The 18,326-nt window shown below is 42.4% G+C and overlaps 1 protein-coding gene across 2 annotated transcripts in view; it reads left to right on the top strand.

Moving 5' to 3' along the window:
• The window catches only part of LRRTM4 (leucine rich repeat transmembrane neuronal 4), a 504,939-nt gene extending 486,822 nt beyond the window's left edge, over positions 1 to 18,117 (top strand). Inside the window, exon 3 of one of the 2 annotated variants that reach the window (XM_063448627.1) lies at positions 17,186 to 18,117. In XM_063448627.1, the coding sequence (XP_063304697.1) occupies positions 17,186 to 17,410 (225 nt within the window). In that variant the 3' untranslated portion in view covers positions 17,411 to 18,117. The remainder of the gene's footprint in view (positions 1 to 17,185) is intronic. The other variant, XM_063448628.1, reaches the window with a different exon arrangement.
• The last annotated feature ends 209 nt before the right edge of the window (positions 18,118 to 18,326 follow it).

Below are 18,326 nucleotides of genomic sequence, written 5' to 3'. Positions count from 1 at the left end.
GCTGTGTGTGTATGGGTGGGCAGTGTATGTGTGTGTGAGGCAATGTGTGTAAATGTGTATGGTCTGTGTGGGGGCAGTGTGTGTGTATGGGGGGCAGTGTGTGAATGTGTATGGTGTGTGGGGGCAGTGTGTTTATTGGGCTAGAGTTCACTGTCACCACTGCGACCACCAGGAATACCTGGTGGTCACAGTGTTGAGAGTGAACTCTAGCCCGTAGCTCCAGGGCTAGAGTTTACTCTCGCAAGAGCCGTAACGTTGCCGTGGTAACCGCGGCAACGATCTGTGCTCGCGCAAGAAGGACCCAGAGGAGCTGCAGGCTGAGCTCCCGGGTCCTCTCTTCCTCCCTCCCCTGCCGGCTGCCTGCACGGTGCCTGCGGACAGGGAAGGGGGCAATTGCCCTCCTCTTACTCCCCCCTCCCCCTCTTCTTACCCCCCTCCCCCTCTTCTTACCACCTTCTTACTCCCCCCTCCCTTCTTACTCCCCCCTCTCTTCTTACTCCCCTCACCCTCTTCTTACTCCCCTCACCCTCTTTTTACCCCCCTCCCCCTCTTTTTACCCTCCCTCCCTCCTTACCCCCCTCCCTCTCTTCTTACCCCCCTCCCTCTCTCTTCTTACCCCCTCCCTCTCTCTTTTTACCCCCCTCCCTCTCTCTTTTTACCCCCTCTCTCTTTTAACCCCCCTCTTTTACCCCCCTCTCTCTTTTACCCCCCCTCCCTCTCTCTTTTAACACCCCCCTCCCTCTCTCTTTTAACCCCCCTCCCTCTCTCTTTTAACCCCCCCTCCCTCTCTCTTTTAACCCCCCTCCCTCTCTCTTTTACCCCCCCTCCCTCTCTCTTTTAACCCCCACCCTCCCTCTCTCTTTTAACCCCCCTCCCTCTCTCTTTTAACCCCCCTCTCTCTCTCTTTTAACCCCCCCTCCCTCTCTCTTTTAACCCCCCTCCCTCTCTCTTTTAACCCCCCTCCCTTTCTCTTTTAACCCCCCTCCCTTTCTCTTTTAACCCCCCTCCCTTTCTCTTTTAACCCCCCCTCCCTCTCTCTTTTAACCCCCCTCTCTCTTTTAACCCCCCTCTCTCTTTTAAACCCCCTCTCTTTTAACCCCCCTCTCTCTTTTAACCCCCTCTCTCTTTTAACCCCCCTCCCTCTCTCTTTTACCCCCTCCCTCTCTCTTTTAACCCCCCCCCCTCCCTCTCTCTTTTAACCCCCCCTCTCTCTTTTAACCCCCCTCCCTCTCTCTTTTAACACCCCCCTCCCTCTCTCTTTTAACCCCCCCTCTCTCTTTTAACCCCCTCCCTCTCTCTTTTAACCCCCTCCCTCTCTCTTTTAACCCCCCCTCTCTCTTTTAACCCCCTCCCTCTCTCTTTTAACCCCCACCCTCTCTCTTTTAACCCCCACCCTCCCTCTTTTAACCCCCCCCTCCCTCTCTCTTTTACCCCCTCCCTCTCTCTTTTAACCCCCCCCCTCCCTCTCTCTTTTAACCCCCCCTCTCTCTTTTAACCCCCCTCCCTCTCTCTTTTAACACCCCCCTCCCTCTCTCTTTTAACCCCCCATCTCTCTTTTAACCCCCTCCCTCTCTCTTTTAACCCCCACCCTCTCTCTTTTAACCCCCACCCTCCCTCTTTTAACCCCCCCCCTCCCTCTCTCTTTTAACCCCCCCTCTCTCTTTTAACCCCCTCCCTCTCTCTTTTAACCCCCACCCTCCCTCTTTTAACCCCCACCCTCCCTCTCTCTTTTAACCCCCACCCTCCCTCTCTCTTAACCCCCACCCTCCCTCTCTCTTAACCCCCCTCCCCCTCCCTCTCTCTTTTTACCCCCTCCCCTGTAGCGTGGCCGAACGGCTTTCCGGTCCGCGGTGCCCGGCCGGAGTGATAGGAAGGTGCACACTGTGCACCTTCCTGTCAGTCCGGCCGGGTACAGGAAACAGAAACTTCTGTTCCGCGCGGAACAGAAGTTTCTGTTTCCTGTACCCGGCCGGACTGACAGGAAGGTGCACAGTGTGCACCTTCCTATCACTCCGGCCGGGCACCGCGGACCGGAAAGCCGCTCGGCCACGCTACAGGGGAGGGGAGGTGAGGTGAGAAGCTGCAGCCGCCTGAGCGCTCTTAGGAGAGCGCTCAGGCGGCTGCAGCATTTAAAGGGGCGGCCGGGCCCCCCTCCCGGCCGGGCCCTCGGACCACGTCCGAAGTGCCCGACCGGTCAGTCCGCCCCTGAAACCCTGTGAGTACAGCCATTATCTTATATAATGTCTATTTATTTGCCATTACACTAGCACCTAGCAATTAAGGACTTAAGCCTGTGTGCAAGGATTTTCTCAAGCATTATACATATACGTTATATATATATATATATATATATATATATATATACACACACACTTTTGGTTGGGGACAAAGGCTAAAGGCATCCAATAAGGTTTCAGATATACCAGTTGTAGCAAGTCTGTTGTGACGTGCTGAAACTAATGAACAGGTAGGCTTGAAAAAGGGCCCATCTATTGAAAGAGTATTAAAGGGAAAGGTGCGTGGGGTTCCTAACAAAAAATCCCAACCAAGCATACTGCTTACACACACACACCCCCCCCCCCCAACCTGTATTATATAGAATTAAGAAGGTGTACAAGATTAATTAGGCAATAAAGTATCCTTCATAATAGGCATTATACATGCTGCACGGCAACCCTTTTCATGCTTTTTCATAAATATAACATACAGTATGTGTCAATTAAAACATGTTGCATATGGTAACCATACTATATACATATTGCTTCATGTTCCATCCTTAGCTAACTGTTACAATCTCTCTTTTTTAACTTTCTAATTATTCAACACGCAGTAACAGATTCCAGGGTCCTATCCTAAATGCCCTTTCTAGATTTAGCTACTGTCTTACTCTATTTCTGCTTGCAAACTAATTGAATGTATATTTATAGCAACTTTCTTGAATCCATCTCTGTACCTGACCGTCTTGTTTCTTCTTTTGACATTCTGCTGAAATATCCCTAATGAATGTGACCAATGGTTTAATCATGGCTAGATCCAAATATAGTTAATTTATGTTAATTATTATTGAACTCCCTATTGCTTTTGATACTCTCGCCGTTGGTATTTTCTTCTCACTCTTTGTACCACTGGTATTTGTTAAACTTTCATGTTTTTTTCTTCTCATCTTATCTCTTCTTAAGGTCTTTCAGAATATTAATTGCAGACATTTTCTCCCCTCACTAGCTCGGCCCCCAAAATTCAGACCTGGCTCCATTTCTGTTTTCAAGTTACACCAGCCCTCTCAGCATTCTTATAAATTTATTTGTCTACCAGTGCTACCATCATGCTGAACAATACACAAATGTATTCTACTAACATGGTCCTCTTTCCTTCCACCCTAAATTTGAATTTAAACGGAACTTCTTGAAGCCAGGCCAAGAACTGTGTGTGGTATTAGTGGTGTGCCTGCTCTGTCCGTTTTATTGCAGTGTATTGAGAAATATATCAGGGGTCAATCCAGGCAAAAAGAACATTAAAGGGACACTATTGCCACCAGAATCAATACAGTTTAATTTAGTGGTTCTGGTGTCTCTAACATGGCTCAGCAATGAAAATGCAGTGTTATATTGCTGCATAGTAACACCTCTAGGTGCAGTCACTCAGACAGCCACAAGAAGTGCTTCGTCATTCAGTGCTGCACTGTGTGCAACACCTACATTTAATGTGAAGCTGAACATTGCCTATGTGTTTATGTTTATTCAATTCATCTTTATGAAGAGATGCTGATTGGTGCAGCACTCTGTTTAGCTGTGCATGTGCAACAGCCTCCCAATGCTTCCCTATGCGTTGGATTGGCTGAGATCATCGAGATTGATACTCTCAGCCATGGGGACGGGGCCAGTCACATTGACACCAACGCGACAATTAAAAAAAGTAAATACATTACCTTTTATCTTCAATCTAAAGGGGGGCTGGGCATCTAAACTGGTACTCCAGCACTACAGTGTTAGGAATACATAGTGTTCCTTTAAAATGATGGTTTACCATTCCATACACAAATCCATGTGTAGAAATCCTGCTTGATGCCTCTCTCCTTCAGTACTGTCCTGGCAGACACCGTAACAACCTCTGCCTGAAGCTTGTTGGGCCACCTACTCAGCCTGATAAAAGCTCCACCTCTACCTGCCTAGTGTCTGCTGACCAGAAGAGAGACTTCATGTTGCTAGGATCTCTGTATTCAGTCTGAGGGAGCCTGATTTGTGCATTGCTGTCAGATTGAACACAGTAATCTCCTGGAGGGAGAGGGCAGAGTACTGGCCAAGATAAGGAACAGGACTTGTGCCAGTATTGCCAGTTCAGAAATGACAGGTATTTTTATTATTAATATTATGATTATTATTATGATGATATTATTTATATAGTGCCAACAAAATCCGCAGCGCTTTACAGTGGGTGGACGAACAAACATGTAGTTGTAACCAGACAAGTTGGACACACAGGAACAGAGGGATTGAGGGCCCCTTACATGCTAGAGGGAGTGGGGTAAAGTGACACAAAAGGATAGTATTAGACTAATGCAAGTGAGGAATCAGTCAGGAGCTATTAACAGTTTACATAGTTACATAACTGAAAAGAGACTTGCATCCATCAAGTTCAGCCTTCCTCACATTTGTTTTTGCTGTTGATCCAGAAGAAGGCAAAAAACCCAGTTGGAAGCACTTCCAATTTTGCAACAAACTAGGAATGACCCCAGAATGGCAGTCAGATTTATCCTTGGATCAAGCAGCTATTACCCTACATTGAAAAATTATATCCTTGAATATTCTGTTTTTGCAAGTACGCATCTAGTTGCTGTTTGAACATCTGTATGGACTCTGATAAAACCACTTCTTCGGGCAGAGAATTCCACATCCTTATTGTTCTTACAGAAAAAACCTTTCCTTTGCCTTAGACGAAATCTTCTTTCTTACAGTCAAAATGCATGACCTCGGGGGCGTGGCCTGACCGTTCATGAAGACGGACGTGTGAACGATCAGCTCCGTCGGGACTCCCTGTAAACAGCGATTATACTAGCATACAAAGCGAGATCAACCCATCCATACAAACGGTAAGCCTACCACCACACTAGGCAGTATGGCACAACGCCCCACCAAGAGAACAAAGGTGAAAGAAACTCCTAATTTACAAATCTCTGCTATGGCCCCCTCTCCACGACGCACGCAAGATGGCGCAGAGAGGCCTACCTCGCCAGCCTCAAGTTCCGGACGGAGCGACAGCACCTCAGTCTCCCACAGGGATCTCCCTGCCACAGAATCTGCGATTCAGAAGATGCTCAACGGACTCCAAGCGTCCCTGCGAGCTGATTTTGCACAACTCTCCAAAGAAATAAGAGCGGAGGTTAATGCATTGGGAGAGCGTACAGATTGTATTGAAAGCAAAACTGAAGAAATTATCACGGCACACAACAATGTCGTAGCAGCTCTAGACAACATGGAACATAAGCTTCAATCAATCATTACTAAAATTGCCGACCAGGAAGACAGGGACAGGAGGAATAATGTCCGTATAAGAGGCATCCCTGAAAGTATAGGCCCTAATGAGCTGAGTGACTATGCCCGCCGGATTTTCCAATTACTGGCCCCTGACCTCCCAGAATCTGCACTGTTGCTGGACAGGATCCACAGACTACCACGGCCTAAACACCTGCCGGTGTCAGCGCCAAGAGATACCATAACGCGGGTACATTATTATACCACTAAAGAAACCATAATGGCTGCATCAAGGAAGAGCCCCCACCTACCTGAAGAACTCTGCAAAATCCAGCTGTTTACAGATCTTTCAGCCCACACGCTAGCAGCTAGGAGAATCTTACTGCCGATTACAAGTGCTCTGCGAGCGGCCGAAATACCCTACAAATGGGGCTTCCCGACACGTATCATCGTGAAAAAGAACGGCGTCGAAAAACACATCGGGAATCTGGAAGAAGGGAAAAGAGCACTGTCAGAATGGAACTTACCCTTCGCCACAGGTCCCACAGAAGTCACGATTGCACCCTCTGCGACCAAGTCACCTATGAAAATCTCCCAGGACTGGGAAACGCAACGAAGGGATAAATGACTTGCACTACATGGGTCCGGACGGGCCTCATCAATGGATAAATACATCCAGCCTTACCCAATGATGCCCTGGACGGGTAACCTATAATTGCCTTTATTACGCAGTGAAATGCTTTCAAAGGCAGTGGGATTGAGTAAGGTTAGTGCTCAAAGCGGGCATGCAGGACTCAAGTCTCCCATATTGTTATATTTATGCACAAGTATACACCCTTGACACGCAACTCACAATGGTCATAGATAAGAGTTAAGGGATAAGATTTATCATGACTATGCGGGGGTGGGCATAAGTGTGCCACTGGATCCTTATACTTAGAGACCCACTAAGGTCCGATCATTAAGCCCGGTCAAGCAGGCCTCACAGTTTGCTCGGTCCTACGCGACCACAGTTAAGCCCTACACTGGTGACCCTAACCCCCAAGTTGTCTCCCTTTGAATCACTAGTCAGTGTCTGAACCATACTCCAAGTTGGCAGGCCAGAATACCCGTGGGGCACTGTGAGTCATTATCTAGATATAGCCAATTGAATAGGGATAAGTAATGCTGTTTATTTACAACTGTTCATTTACAACTACCCGCGGCTGAAAACTGCACCATATTCCATATGTTTCATATTTCCTTTTAAATTTTTGTTGTTGTTATGCATAATGATGTCTATATCACCTTCACCATGTCAATGTATACTACCACGCATATTACCCACGACACTGGGTGCATCCCTATGCAAAAGGCTCATGTTGCCACGTGACACACCCAGATGTCGAGGGCATGGATATGTTGGCGACTAGATGCGAATGTATACCGGATGGCTGGGCTTACTGTGCACTCCACGCAGATGGCCTACCTATCTGACACATTGCTGCCGAGATTCAATACAACCCGGGAGGTGCCCGCTCAACCTATAGGAGTTGATCTCCCCTAATACATAGGGGTCCCCCTCTAACCCCCAAAAGGGCTTCAATGCCCGAACAAACTAGGAACACCGGGTCTCACCCCAGAGACCCTTTTACTGTAAATAGTTGGTTATGTTTTCCCGGTTTTTCCCCCACCCCTCTACCCACCCCTTCCCACAAGGCAACTATAAAATACCAAAGTAAGATAATCCAGATATTCTCGACACAGCAGAGGCCACCTTATGCATATCATTTCCAAACCAGTCCGGTTATAATGTGGGTACAGGACATCCTGATCCGCACACCTATAGCCCAGATGTCTACTTTCTCCTCTACATCAACATTACTGTACGACACTAAGGATAGTCTAGAACCTTCTCTGAACACAACATGTCCCTCAACATCCTCTCAGTAAATGCCAAAGGGCTAAATACACCACATAAGAGACGTATGGCCTTATTAGAAGCCAAAAAACAGAAGGCCCATGTAGTACTCTACCAAGAAACCCATTTCCAAACGAACAAGCACCCGAAATTTTCCTCCAAACAATTTCCAATCGGCTACCATAGCACCTACAAAACAAAGAAACGGGGTGTCTCCACCTTGGTCAGTAAGGACGTGGCATTCCAACTGGTAAAGAAAATTTGTGATAAAAAAGGCCGTTATCTACTACTCCAATGTATAATTAATAATGCACAATACACCCTGGTCAATGTATATGGTCCACACACTGACTGTCAAGCGGACATTGGCGATATCACATGGTCTGACCATGCCCCAATCTTGATCTCCATAGCCACACAATATCCCACATCTGGGAACCGCACCTGGCGCCTCAACGATTCCCTATTAAATGACCACGAATTGGCTGCACAAATAAATAAAGAACTGCATACATACTTTGCACTTAATGATGTAGGAGGGATGACCATAGATACATTGTGGCAAGCCCACAAAGCCGTCATTAGAGGACAACTTATTAAACATGCTAGCTATAACAACAAAAGGAGAACTAAACGTTACATTGATTTACACAGAGAATTAGCCTCACTTACACGAACTAACAAAACAAACCCATCTCACGCCACCACCACACGGATCCTGGAGCTACAAAATAATCTAAAAGAGATAGAGTTAGAGAAAACGATTTATCTCCTAACAAAGATGAAATATAAATTTTTCCATGAGGGAAATAGAGCAGGGAAAACCCTGGCTGCGCAACTTAAAGCAAGAAACCTCTCGTCTAAAATTGCCTTCCTCACCTCAAATCAAGATAAAAAAATTACTGACCCTCAAGCGATAGTCGACGAGTTTAGTCAATATTATAGTGGCCTCTATAATCTAGCCCAGACACCAGACTGCCCCCCTCCTAAGCAGACGGACATAGACTTATATTTACGTGACATTGACTTGCCTTCCCTCAACCCTGACGAATGTCAGGCTTTAACTCAACCCTTCTCAGAGAAGGAAATACTTACAATCCTCGACAATTTGCCGAAACACAAGTCTCCTGGCCCGGATGGCTTTACAAACATGTATTACCACACGTTTCGAGACACGTTGGTACCATACATGAAGACACTCTTTAACCGTTGCTTCCAAACTGGTTCCATGCCCAAAGCGATGTTACAGGCCCATATCTCAACCCTACCAAAACCCGGGAAATCACCGACTCAATGCTCAAATTTTCGACCTATATCTCTACTGAATTGCGACACCAAAATTTATGCTAAATTGATAGCCAACAGGTTGAGCCCAATACTGACACGTATCATTCACAACGATCAAACAGGCTTCGTTAGGAGTAGGCAAGGTTCTGACAACACTAGGAAAATCCTAAATATCCTCTCACACATTGTAGATCAAAAAACCGAAAGCCTACTATTGGCTTTAGATGCAGAAAAAGCCTTTGATAGGCTAAATTGGGCTTATATGATATCAGTTCTCAACAAATATGGTTTCCCGCAAGAGATGACCCGGGGAATCTTGGCGTTATATGAATACCCAACCGCACAAGTTTATAGTTCAGGCTTTACCTCACGCCCGTTCGCCCTTTCCAACGGCACTAGGCAAGGCTGCCCGTTGTCCCCTCTTCTTTTCATTCTTGCCCTAGAACCTTTAGCACACAAAATTAGAAATGACCCATCTATATCAGGCATAGACATTGGCCCCTCAACCTTCAAATTATCAATGTTTGCAGATGATATTCTATTATCTATCAGTAACCCAATAACAACGATTCCCCGCCTCATCTCACTACTGCAGGAGTATGGTAGGATATCCTACTACAAACTAAATAACGCAAAAACCCAAGCATTACCCCTCCACATACCGGCAACACGAGTAGACTTGCTTCGACAATCCTTCCAGTTTGACTGGAGACAACACTATATCACCTACCTAGGGGTGAAGCTAGCATTGCACACCCACAAAACGCTGACACTAAATTACGGACCGATCACACAGACTTGTAAATCGCTGTGTCATCAATGGAGAAACGTACATTTATCATGGCTAGGACGGATTAACACTGTCAAAATGGTGCTGTTACCAAAAATCCTCTATATCTTTAGGATGCTGCCAATACAGGTACCTCCACACCTCCTTAAGACCATCCAAACTATCATTTCCAGATTCATCTGGAGCAAACGTAAACCACGCTTACAAATATCTATACTACAGCAAACCCGAGCTAGGGGTGGCCTGGGGGCGCCAAAATTAATCACATATTATGAGGCAGCCGCTTTAGACTTTGCCATTCGATATCATGCTCCCAAACATACGTTCCAATGGGCCGATATGGAATCTGATAGATCTAAACCGCATTCTTTACTCCACATTATGTGGTCTCCGAAGATACACAGGCCACCAAAACTATCCCTTTATCCCACTTCCATATTGATGCTCAAATACTGGGACAGATTGATGGCCACAGTGACAGAGAAGGGGAAATTCTGCGTAGCTGCTCCTCTCGAAGCCTTAACGAGATTGTCGCCTTGGCTGTCCTTAAAAACCTGGTCCAGACATGGTGTGAAGGTTATCAAAGATATATGTACACAACAGGGACTCAAGCCATTCCCGGTATTACAATCCCAATTTAATGTTCCTAATTCATGTATTTTCCAGTACTTGCAACTAAAAAGCGTTATCTCCACCCATGTAGCCCTAAACCCCCAGATCCAACCTTATCGACTGCAGGACACAATGGAGATTTTAGCTAGATGCCAAAACTCACCACAAAAACCCAAATCCCTTTCGTTATGTTACCGAGTCTTGCTTGATTACAATACCCCCCGTTCTTTCAACTTTGTACAAAAATGGGAAAAGGAGGGCATACCAATACTTACAGATACGCAATGGCTATCGGCGCTGACTGCCCTTTCGGGCCTTACCTCCTGCTTTTCGCACGTGGAAGCGCATAAAAAAGTGTTATATAGATGGTATTTGACACCGCAAAGACTCCACCAAATATATCCTAGTGCCAGCCCACGTTGCTGGAGATGTTGCGAGAGCATAGGTGACATGATGCACATATGGTGGGGATGTAAAGGGATAGAAACGCTTTGGACACAAGTTCACTCACTCCTGAAACAATTACTCCAACATAAAGAACCCTTGACACCAATACTGACACTCTTACTGATCTTCCCTTCTCACTGGAAGAAAGCAGATAAAAAGATAGCCTCCATCATAATCCTGGCAGCACGGCACCTCTTAGCACAAAATTGGAAGACCACTAGGTGTCCCTCCAAAAAGGAACTACTAGACAGGATATTTCAATACTACAAATATGAACTTCTAGCCTCCACCTCACACATATGCAGAGAAAGTGCTGTAAACATCTGGAAACCCTTTTTGGAATTAACACACTATAGTATACCCTCTGTAGACATACCTGTGGCCAAAACCCCAATAACACCACGGGCTTAGCGACACGGTCACCTCTACATACAAGACTAGGTAGAGACGCCCTTGACCCATGAACAGGGTTACCCGCTATTAACAGAGCTCAAAGGATATAACCCAAAGATACAAACCAAACGATACAGGATTACTTGCATGTGTGTGCAGGGTATATTCAAGAACGCAGATGCGTGGCCGCCCTGCCGTGTTATTATGTTATTATTTGTTATTATGTGCTGTGTTCTTAAGTGTTACGGTGATATTATGTGTTACTCTGTTCTATTCTATAACACTTGTAATAATAGTGAAAGTAAGCTTCTAACACTGTTAAAACCGACTGCCTTGAATGTATTATTTCCCTTCCCCACTCCCCTCTTTATTCTGTACCCTTATACCCCTCCCCTTTTGTGCAACATTAAAACACTCGAATTTTTGCGATTCGAGAAATAAAAAATTTTCAATGAAAAATGCATGACCTCGTTTCCACACAATGGTTTGTATTAGCTATGAATATATTTGTATAATGTTATCATATCCCTTCTCAGGTGACATTTTTCTAAACTAAAGAGGTTTAAATTTGTTAACCTTTCTTCATAGCTGATATGTTCCATTCCTTTCATTAATTTTGTAGCCCGCCTCTGCACTTCTTCTAGTGCCATAATATCCTTCTTTAGAAAAGGTGCCCACAATTTCACAGCATGTTCAATATGTGGTCTTGCCAGTGATTTATAAAGAGGCAAAATGATATTCTCGTCCCAAGAATGAATGCCCTTTTTCATGCATGACAATACCTTACTGGCCTTGGCCACTGCTGATTGACATTGAACATTGTTGCATAGTTTGTTGTCTATAACAATTCCCAAGTACTTTTCGTGTGTTGTTATCCCTAATTCTCTTCCATTAAGGGTATATGTTGCTTGTGCATTCTTTACGCTGAAGTGCAGAACTTTGCATTTTTCAACATTACATTTCTTCTGCCATTTGAGTGCCAAGTCCCCCAGTCTATCTAAACCCATCTGCAGCAAACTAATATCTTGCTCACATTGTATTACTTTACAGAGTTTTGTGTCATCTGCAAACACTGAAACATGACTTCCAGTGAGTTCCACAGGAACAGTGCAGCACTCGAGAAGTCTTGAAGGCGAGCATCAGAGGTGGGAGTAGAGGAGAGGAGAGTTGAGAGGAGAGGGTGGAATTGTAGAAGGAGGTTGCAGAGATAGGGCAGGTGAGGTTTGAGATAGGTAAAAGGAGGTTTCTGTGAGATTGATGTTCAGACGGTGTTGTCAATTGGGCCTTAGGTATGCCGATGTCAAAAGTTAGCAGATGGTGTTCAGATAGAGGAAAAGGAATATTGGAGAGATTAGAGGTGGTACAGAGATTGATGAAGGCGAGATCAAAATTTAAGATTTTAAATTACTGCAGATGGAGCGGGCGAGCACACTGAATGTTGGTAAGCAAGGGTAAATGACAGGGTTTTGTGATGAGGTCTGTGGGGATTCTGGTTTTCTTAGTTTGTGTAGAGAAGGTGAAGGGACCTGGATTGGGAGAGCATCACCAGCTGCTAGAAGCAGCAAGTAATAATCTTATACTGATATATTTAAACAGTGTATAAACATTAGAATAAAGCACTGTTACCAACACACACAAACACACAGATACTATTATTTACACTGTACATAAACACTACTACCATTGCTGCTACCCAAACTGTTATACATACAATCTACACATATACTGACACACATACACAGACCTACATACACACAGACAGCTACTCAGATATCTACACTGCTGCAAATACACACACATTACCCACACATATACACACACAATCTTTATGTGTGTGCAACAATTTTTAGAATGTTTAAACAGTCGTTATTTTTTTTTACTATTCGATTGTAAAAGGGAGGATTAATGGGGTGCTTGAGAATTCTGTATCTACAAGTATTTGTGATGTAAATCCAGCTTCACTGGTACATGAAAAAGTAGCATTGGGTAATAATGTAGCATATATGTATCGTGAAAATAGCTAATTAAAAATACCATAGGCCACAAATTATTACAGGTTCACTGACAAATATTACATTATCCTTAGCCGTATTCAGCCATGGTATTAATCTAGAATTGTTTTTATTATGCATGCCTTTTATGTACGACTGCTGTACTTATATTTACTCATTTTATTTACACATTTGTTTTGTGTTGTTTCTATTTTACTGTGAAAATATCACAAAAATACCTAATGAACTGCTATGATTTCTCAACTGATTTCTACTTACTGGTAGCAGAATGTACAACGACAATTATTATACAGTTTCTAAATCTACTTCTTTGCAGCTTGAAAAGGGTTAAAAATAAATATTGAAAGTACCATATTATTGGATAGCAAGTGAACGGCTGTGCATGGTGGGTTGTAGTCCAGCTTCAGTCAGAAGGACACATTTTGCTGTTACCTGATCTAGTAACTGTTACGGCTGAGCTCTGTAGGCAGATAGCCTCCGATTACCTGAAGATAAATAGCTGTTGGCTTTGTTGCACAATGATACAAAACACTTTATTCATTGCATCCTCCAAGCTTACAGAATTTAATGTGCCGAAAAATGATTTCTGCAAATTGCCACCCTGGAATGGGAGCCGAGAATGGCGAGTTCATCCAATGCACATACTTAGAATAACTGCTTATTTCCTTCATTCTCCAAATTGAAGGGAGCTTTTTTTTTTTCCTCTGGTACACTCTGTTATTTACGTAGTACTCTAAGAAAATCAGGAGAAAGGAAGTGGAGTGTTGTTCATTCTATTTCTATGAGTTTGCGTTGTTGTCAAAATCTTAAAAAGACTCTATAGTCTAATTAATTTCCATTAAGTGATCTGGGTGCCTTTCCCCCCTCCACCACCTCACCCCCCTCCACCACCTCTCCCCCCTCCACCACCCTCCCCCATATCTATGCTGCCACTGAAAATATTGCTGTTCTGCAGGGTTAACCTGCCTGTGGTTAACTATTTCAATCAGATGATATCAGAGACTCACAGAGAGCTAATTGGCGCAGCATGGCATTTTGCTGCGCACGTGCACTAGCCTCCCAATATGGCTTTCCTATGGGATCATCAAGCCTAAAAATCTCAGGCACCAGAGACCAGCAATGTGAAGGAACAAAAGGTAAGTAAAATCACCTTTTTAACCCTGGAAGCAGAGGCCCTGTCACCTATCAAACAGTGACTACGGCACTATAGTATTAGGAATAATCATTTGCTTTCCTAATACTGCAATGTTCCTTTAACGAAGATTGCGAATGCTCATCAAGGCTTGCGCCAGGTCTTCAAGAGATTGTTGTTTCTTGTAAGAGGACCTGGCCTAGAGGATTGCTGGTAATGCCTAAATGAGGAGCCTAATGGGGATTACTAACACACAACAGTTAAGCCCTGCACTCAAGCTCTCACTACTCCGGGCAGCAATGGCTACAGTATTCATCAGCCAAAATACATAGAACAATGGCAGGAGGATTGTGAAGGCTCACTGGTGCTTGCAAGAAGACTATAATGGACTGCGTGTATGAGGGCCATGGGAGGGATTGCTAATTCAGAGGGACCAAGAGAAGGGGGAGTGTTGGTTTTGCCTAGTGGATGCAAGGTGGCTTGCTGATGATTTCAGGAAGGCCATAAGATTTATTAACTAAGCCAACAGAAAGCCTAATTTATTGCATAATCTATTCTGTATAAATAAGGTTGAACAAGATTTGCTGATACGTGCATGGAGAGAGAAAAAGGGCTTGCAGATAACCACATCTTGTTGATGCGTTCAGAGATTTCTGTTATTTTGTGGTTCTTTTAGAAGACTTTCTTATACCCCAAAATAAATTTGTGAGGCCTTTATAAAGACCACAAGAGGGCTTGCTAATAGGTGCGTGCATGGGGGCCTTACAGGGCTTGCCAATATATGAGCTTTAGAAACCTAAAAGCACTTACTAATGCTGAAGGTAGTCAGGCCGGATGTGTGTTGTGGTAGAATTGGTTGGACAAAGCGATTACAGAGCATGCCTGCAAGATGCAGTTGATTATGTTAATGAATGGAGTACTGTCTGTATCTCAGATTAAACACTCACCCCATTAACTCTGCGTCTGATTACGTTAACAGAGCTCCAGGCACTTGGTGTAGTTTTAGATTATAAAACCAGCTTAATTAGCTGCCATTAACTCATGCTGCACAAATAGCAGATATTTTATGGGCAAGTTCACAGCAACCTATCATTTTGCTTTCAATTTATTTCATTTTACAGATCACACCAATGTTTATAACTAATTATACCTCTTGGTTTATATTAGCACAATTTTATACGATTACCTCCCTCATTCTCTGTGTTTACAATACAGCCCCCTCAGTAAAAACTAATAGTTATGGACTACAAAACCTTGAATAATATTAACTGTATAAATATGTATTTATATAGGAACCCTCTTGTAGACTTGTTGAGCTGGATACTATTTTCAGTTAAACAGTTTGATATTTTATTTCTCTGTGATTTTGACCTTGAAGGGGAACGGTAACTTCACAGGATTTTGAATATTATGTTTATGGAACCCTTATATTTAACAATAATGTTTGAGAAGAAAAATTGAAGGTAGACATCTGCACCGCTGTGTTTTATTCTATCCTTGAACTGAGTGCCTCCATTTTGGATCCCTGTCAAAACATTGTTACAAGCTCTGCCATTTTCTTTCATTCAACATATTATGTGGAAATTGAGAAAAAGAAGCAATGCGTGTGTATCACTTATTTCAATGCAATGTTTGCCCTGCTTGTGACAAGACTAAAAGCAGAACTGCTACTTGTGATATTTTTGAATAACCATAACGTTTATATACTTTTTAAAATGCCACGTTTAATTGTTTTTAATTTACGTGCACTGCTGGGCATGATGGGCGCAGCATATTAATAAGTTAAACCCCTGCAGTGCTATAGTATGGCACATGTGTGTGTGTATAACACCAACGAAGGAATTCCAGAGTGTCCGTGCCCTGGTGAAGAATTTTAATGAGCTCACTGAGGTATTTTGAGTTGGTGAAGTCATGCACAACGTGGAAGTGCTACAGAGATATGTGCATTTTTTACTTTTCTCCGTAGCTTTGTTTAACACAATTAATTCTACAATAGCATTTACTAGAGTAAGGGAACAAGGATTGTCACTTCCAGAGAAGTGGCAGTTCCTCTGGAGCTGAATTGTGATATCAAATGATGAATCTTTAATATCCATTTAGAAGACAATGGAGCACAGCATGAGAAATATTAAGACAAGTTCATGTTGTAGGTGGTTTTCAATGTTTTAAAAAATGATTAATAAATTAGAAAGGCGATGGTTTTCCCTTTAATTTCAATACAAACAGTTTTTCAAGCTATGGAATAATTATTTTGCTTTTATCATTAACCTTCTCACAATGAATAGTAGTTGAAGTTTGTTCAAGAATATTAGCCCTCTACGAGATAGCGGGTAACACATTTATTTAGTAGATGGCAGTGACTGAATAGTGAGGATAGGAGTGTTATGTAAAGGGTAACTATTGTGAAAAACGAATGTTGCTATGTTATAGCTTTTTATTTCTTTTTTTGTAAACTTTTAAGGTGAAATATGAAAGCCCATTTTGGAACATTCTCAAAATGGGGTCAATTAGGTAAATGATTATTAGTATTATTATTATTTATTATTTATAAAATATTTTATCAGGGAAGATACATTGAGATTTCTCTTGTTTTCAAGTCATGTCGTGGGTCCACAAAACATTGCATTGATACAATAGGGTACAATAAAATACAAAAACAATATTAATACACAATATATACAAAATTTAACATAGAACAGGTAGGAAATATATAATCAACCATGACAGGTGCATTCTGTTTTAGTACATATGTTTGTGTGTTTAATTATAAATATGTAGGTGGTGGTGCATTCTTTGTTTAACATCTCTTTCTCCTACAGTATTTAAATAACTACTAGATGGATAGATAGATAGATGGATAGATAGATAGCAGCTGAAAAAAAATTACATTCTAAAAAACAAAACAAACAAATAAATCAAACTTTTTTTGACCATGCTAGGTTTAGCAAGTTTGTTTTGGACATGATTTTTTAAAAAAAAAACTTGAAAAGAATTACTATTGTGCTAAGAATAGTTAGACTGCTAATATAATTTTTTAAATTAATTTTTTATCAGTAGTTTTCTGTTCTATACACTTTCTATGTATATGTAAAAATCAATGTAAAAAATGTATCTAATAGTTTTCTGTAACTTCTCTCTTTTCAGGTCCCGCGGCATATCAAGACTCTACCATACTACACTTATGACCAACCCATGGTTGGGTATTGCCAGACCCACAAGTCACTCCTTGTAAATAAGGGCTACGATGGCACGTCTCGAGATCAGAGAGAGACAAGCAACTTAGAGCTCAGTAGGGACCAGAGCTACATTTCAACTATAGCACGTTCAGCGGCGCCTGCCATATACATTGAAAGAATACCAAACCAATAATGTCTGGAGTCATATTCTGGGGTTGTGCACCTACTGTAAGTGGAAGAGCAGTCCAACACACTGTTAACAAATGGGAAGTCCCTGTACAAGATAAATACTTTGAAAATAACTCAAAATTAAAAAACAAACAAAAAAACTTTGAGCAACAGGAGTCAGAACATAAACTGGAGACTTGGGGACAACACGGATTTTCTTGGCTTTAAACAAATATCTGAACCCTACTGATGTAAAAAAAAAAGAATAATAATGAAAATAATTAAAAAACATATGGATCTACATACGGAATTTCTAAGCCAGATCTGGATCCATTCTGGCTGCTTATGGGAGAGGAATAAATCTGCTTGTATATTTAATTTTGTTTTCTACACATTGCATGGTTCCAATACAATGAACCAAAGGGAGAGACTATGGGTTTGGGGTAGGGAATGCTTCTTGCTTCATGTTGAATTACCCAGTGGGTCTCTTTAAACTGTGTTTATTTACCGTTTCCCTGTTTGATTTCAATCATGCTGGCAACTTCAGAAAACAGAGCGATCGGAAGAGAGCCTCCATGAAAGGGGTAAATTACCATGCAGTGTTGAAAGTTAAGCCACTGAAAATTGGTAAAGTGGGGTGATGATCATTTTTAACCCCTACTTAAATACATATAGACCACCATTTCCCAAATCAATTTATTTGGATTTAAAAATCACAAAAGATGGTAAAATATTGTTTTGTTTTTTTTGTTTTGTTACTTTTTTTTAAATAATATTATGATCAGTTATAGCTTTTGTGTAGTTTTTAATCAATAAAAAAAAAATCTGAAAAACTATTGTGTGGATTAAGTGTTACCGTACCTCTGTTGTACTGGTCAACCCATTAATGACATATTTATAACTGTAGCCTTAATGTAAAAATGGAAAAAAAAAATCTATGT

Source organism: Pelobates fuscus, chromosome 3, assembly GCF_036172605.1.
Source record: "Pelobates fuscus isolate aPelFus1 chromosome 3, aPelFus1.pri, whole genome shotgun sequence".
Taxonomy (NCBI): Eukaryota; Metazoa; Chordata; class Amphibia; order Anura; family Pelobatidae; genus Pelobates; species Pelobates fuscus.
Note: the sequence above shows the minus strand (reverse complement) of the source record. Positions and strands in the feature narration are given on the sequence as shown.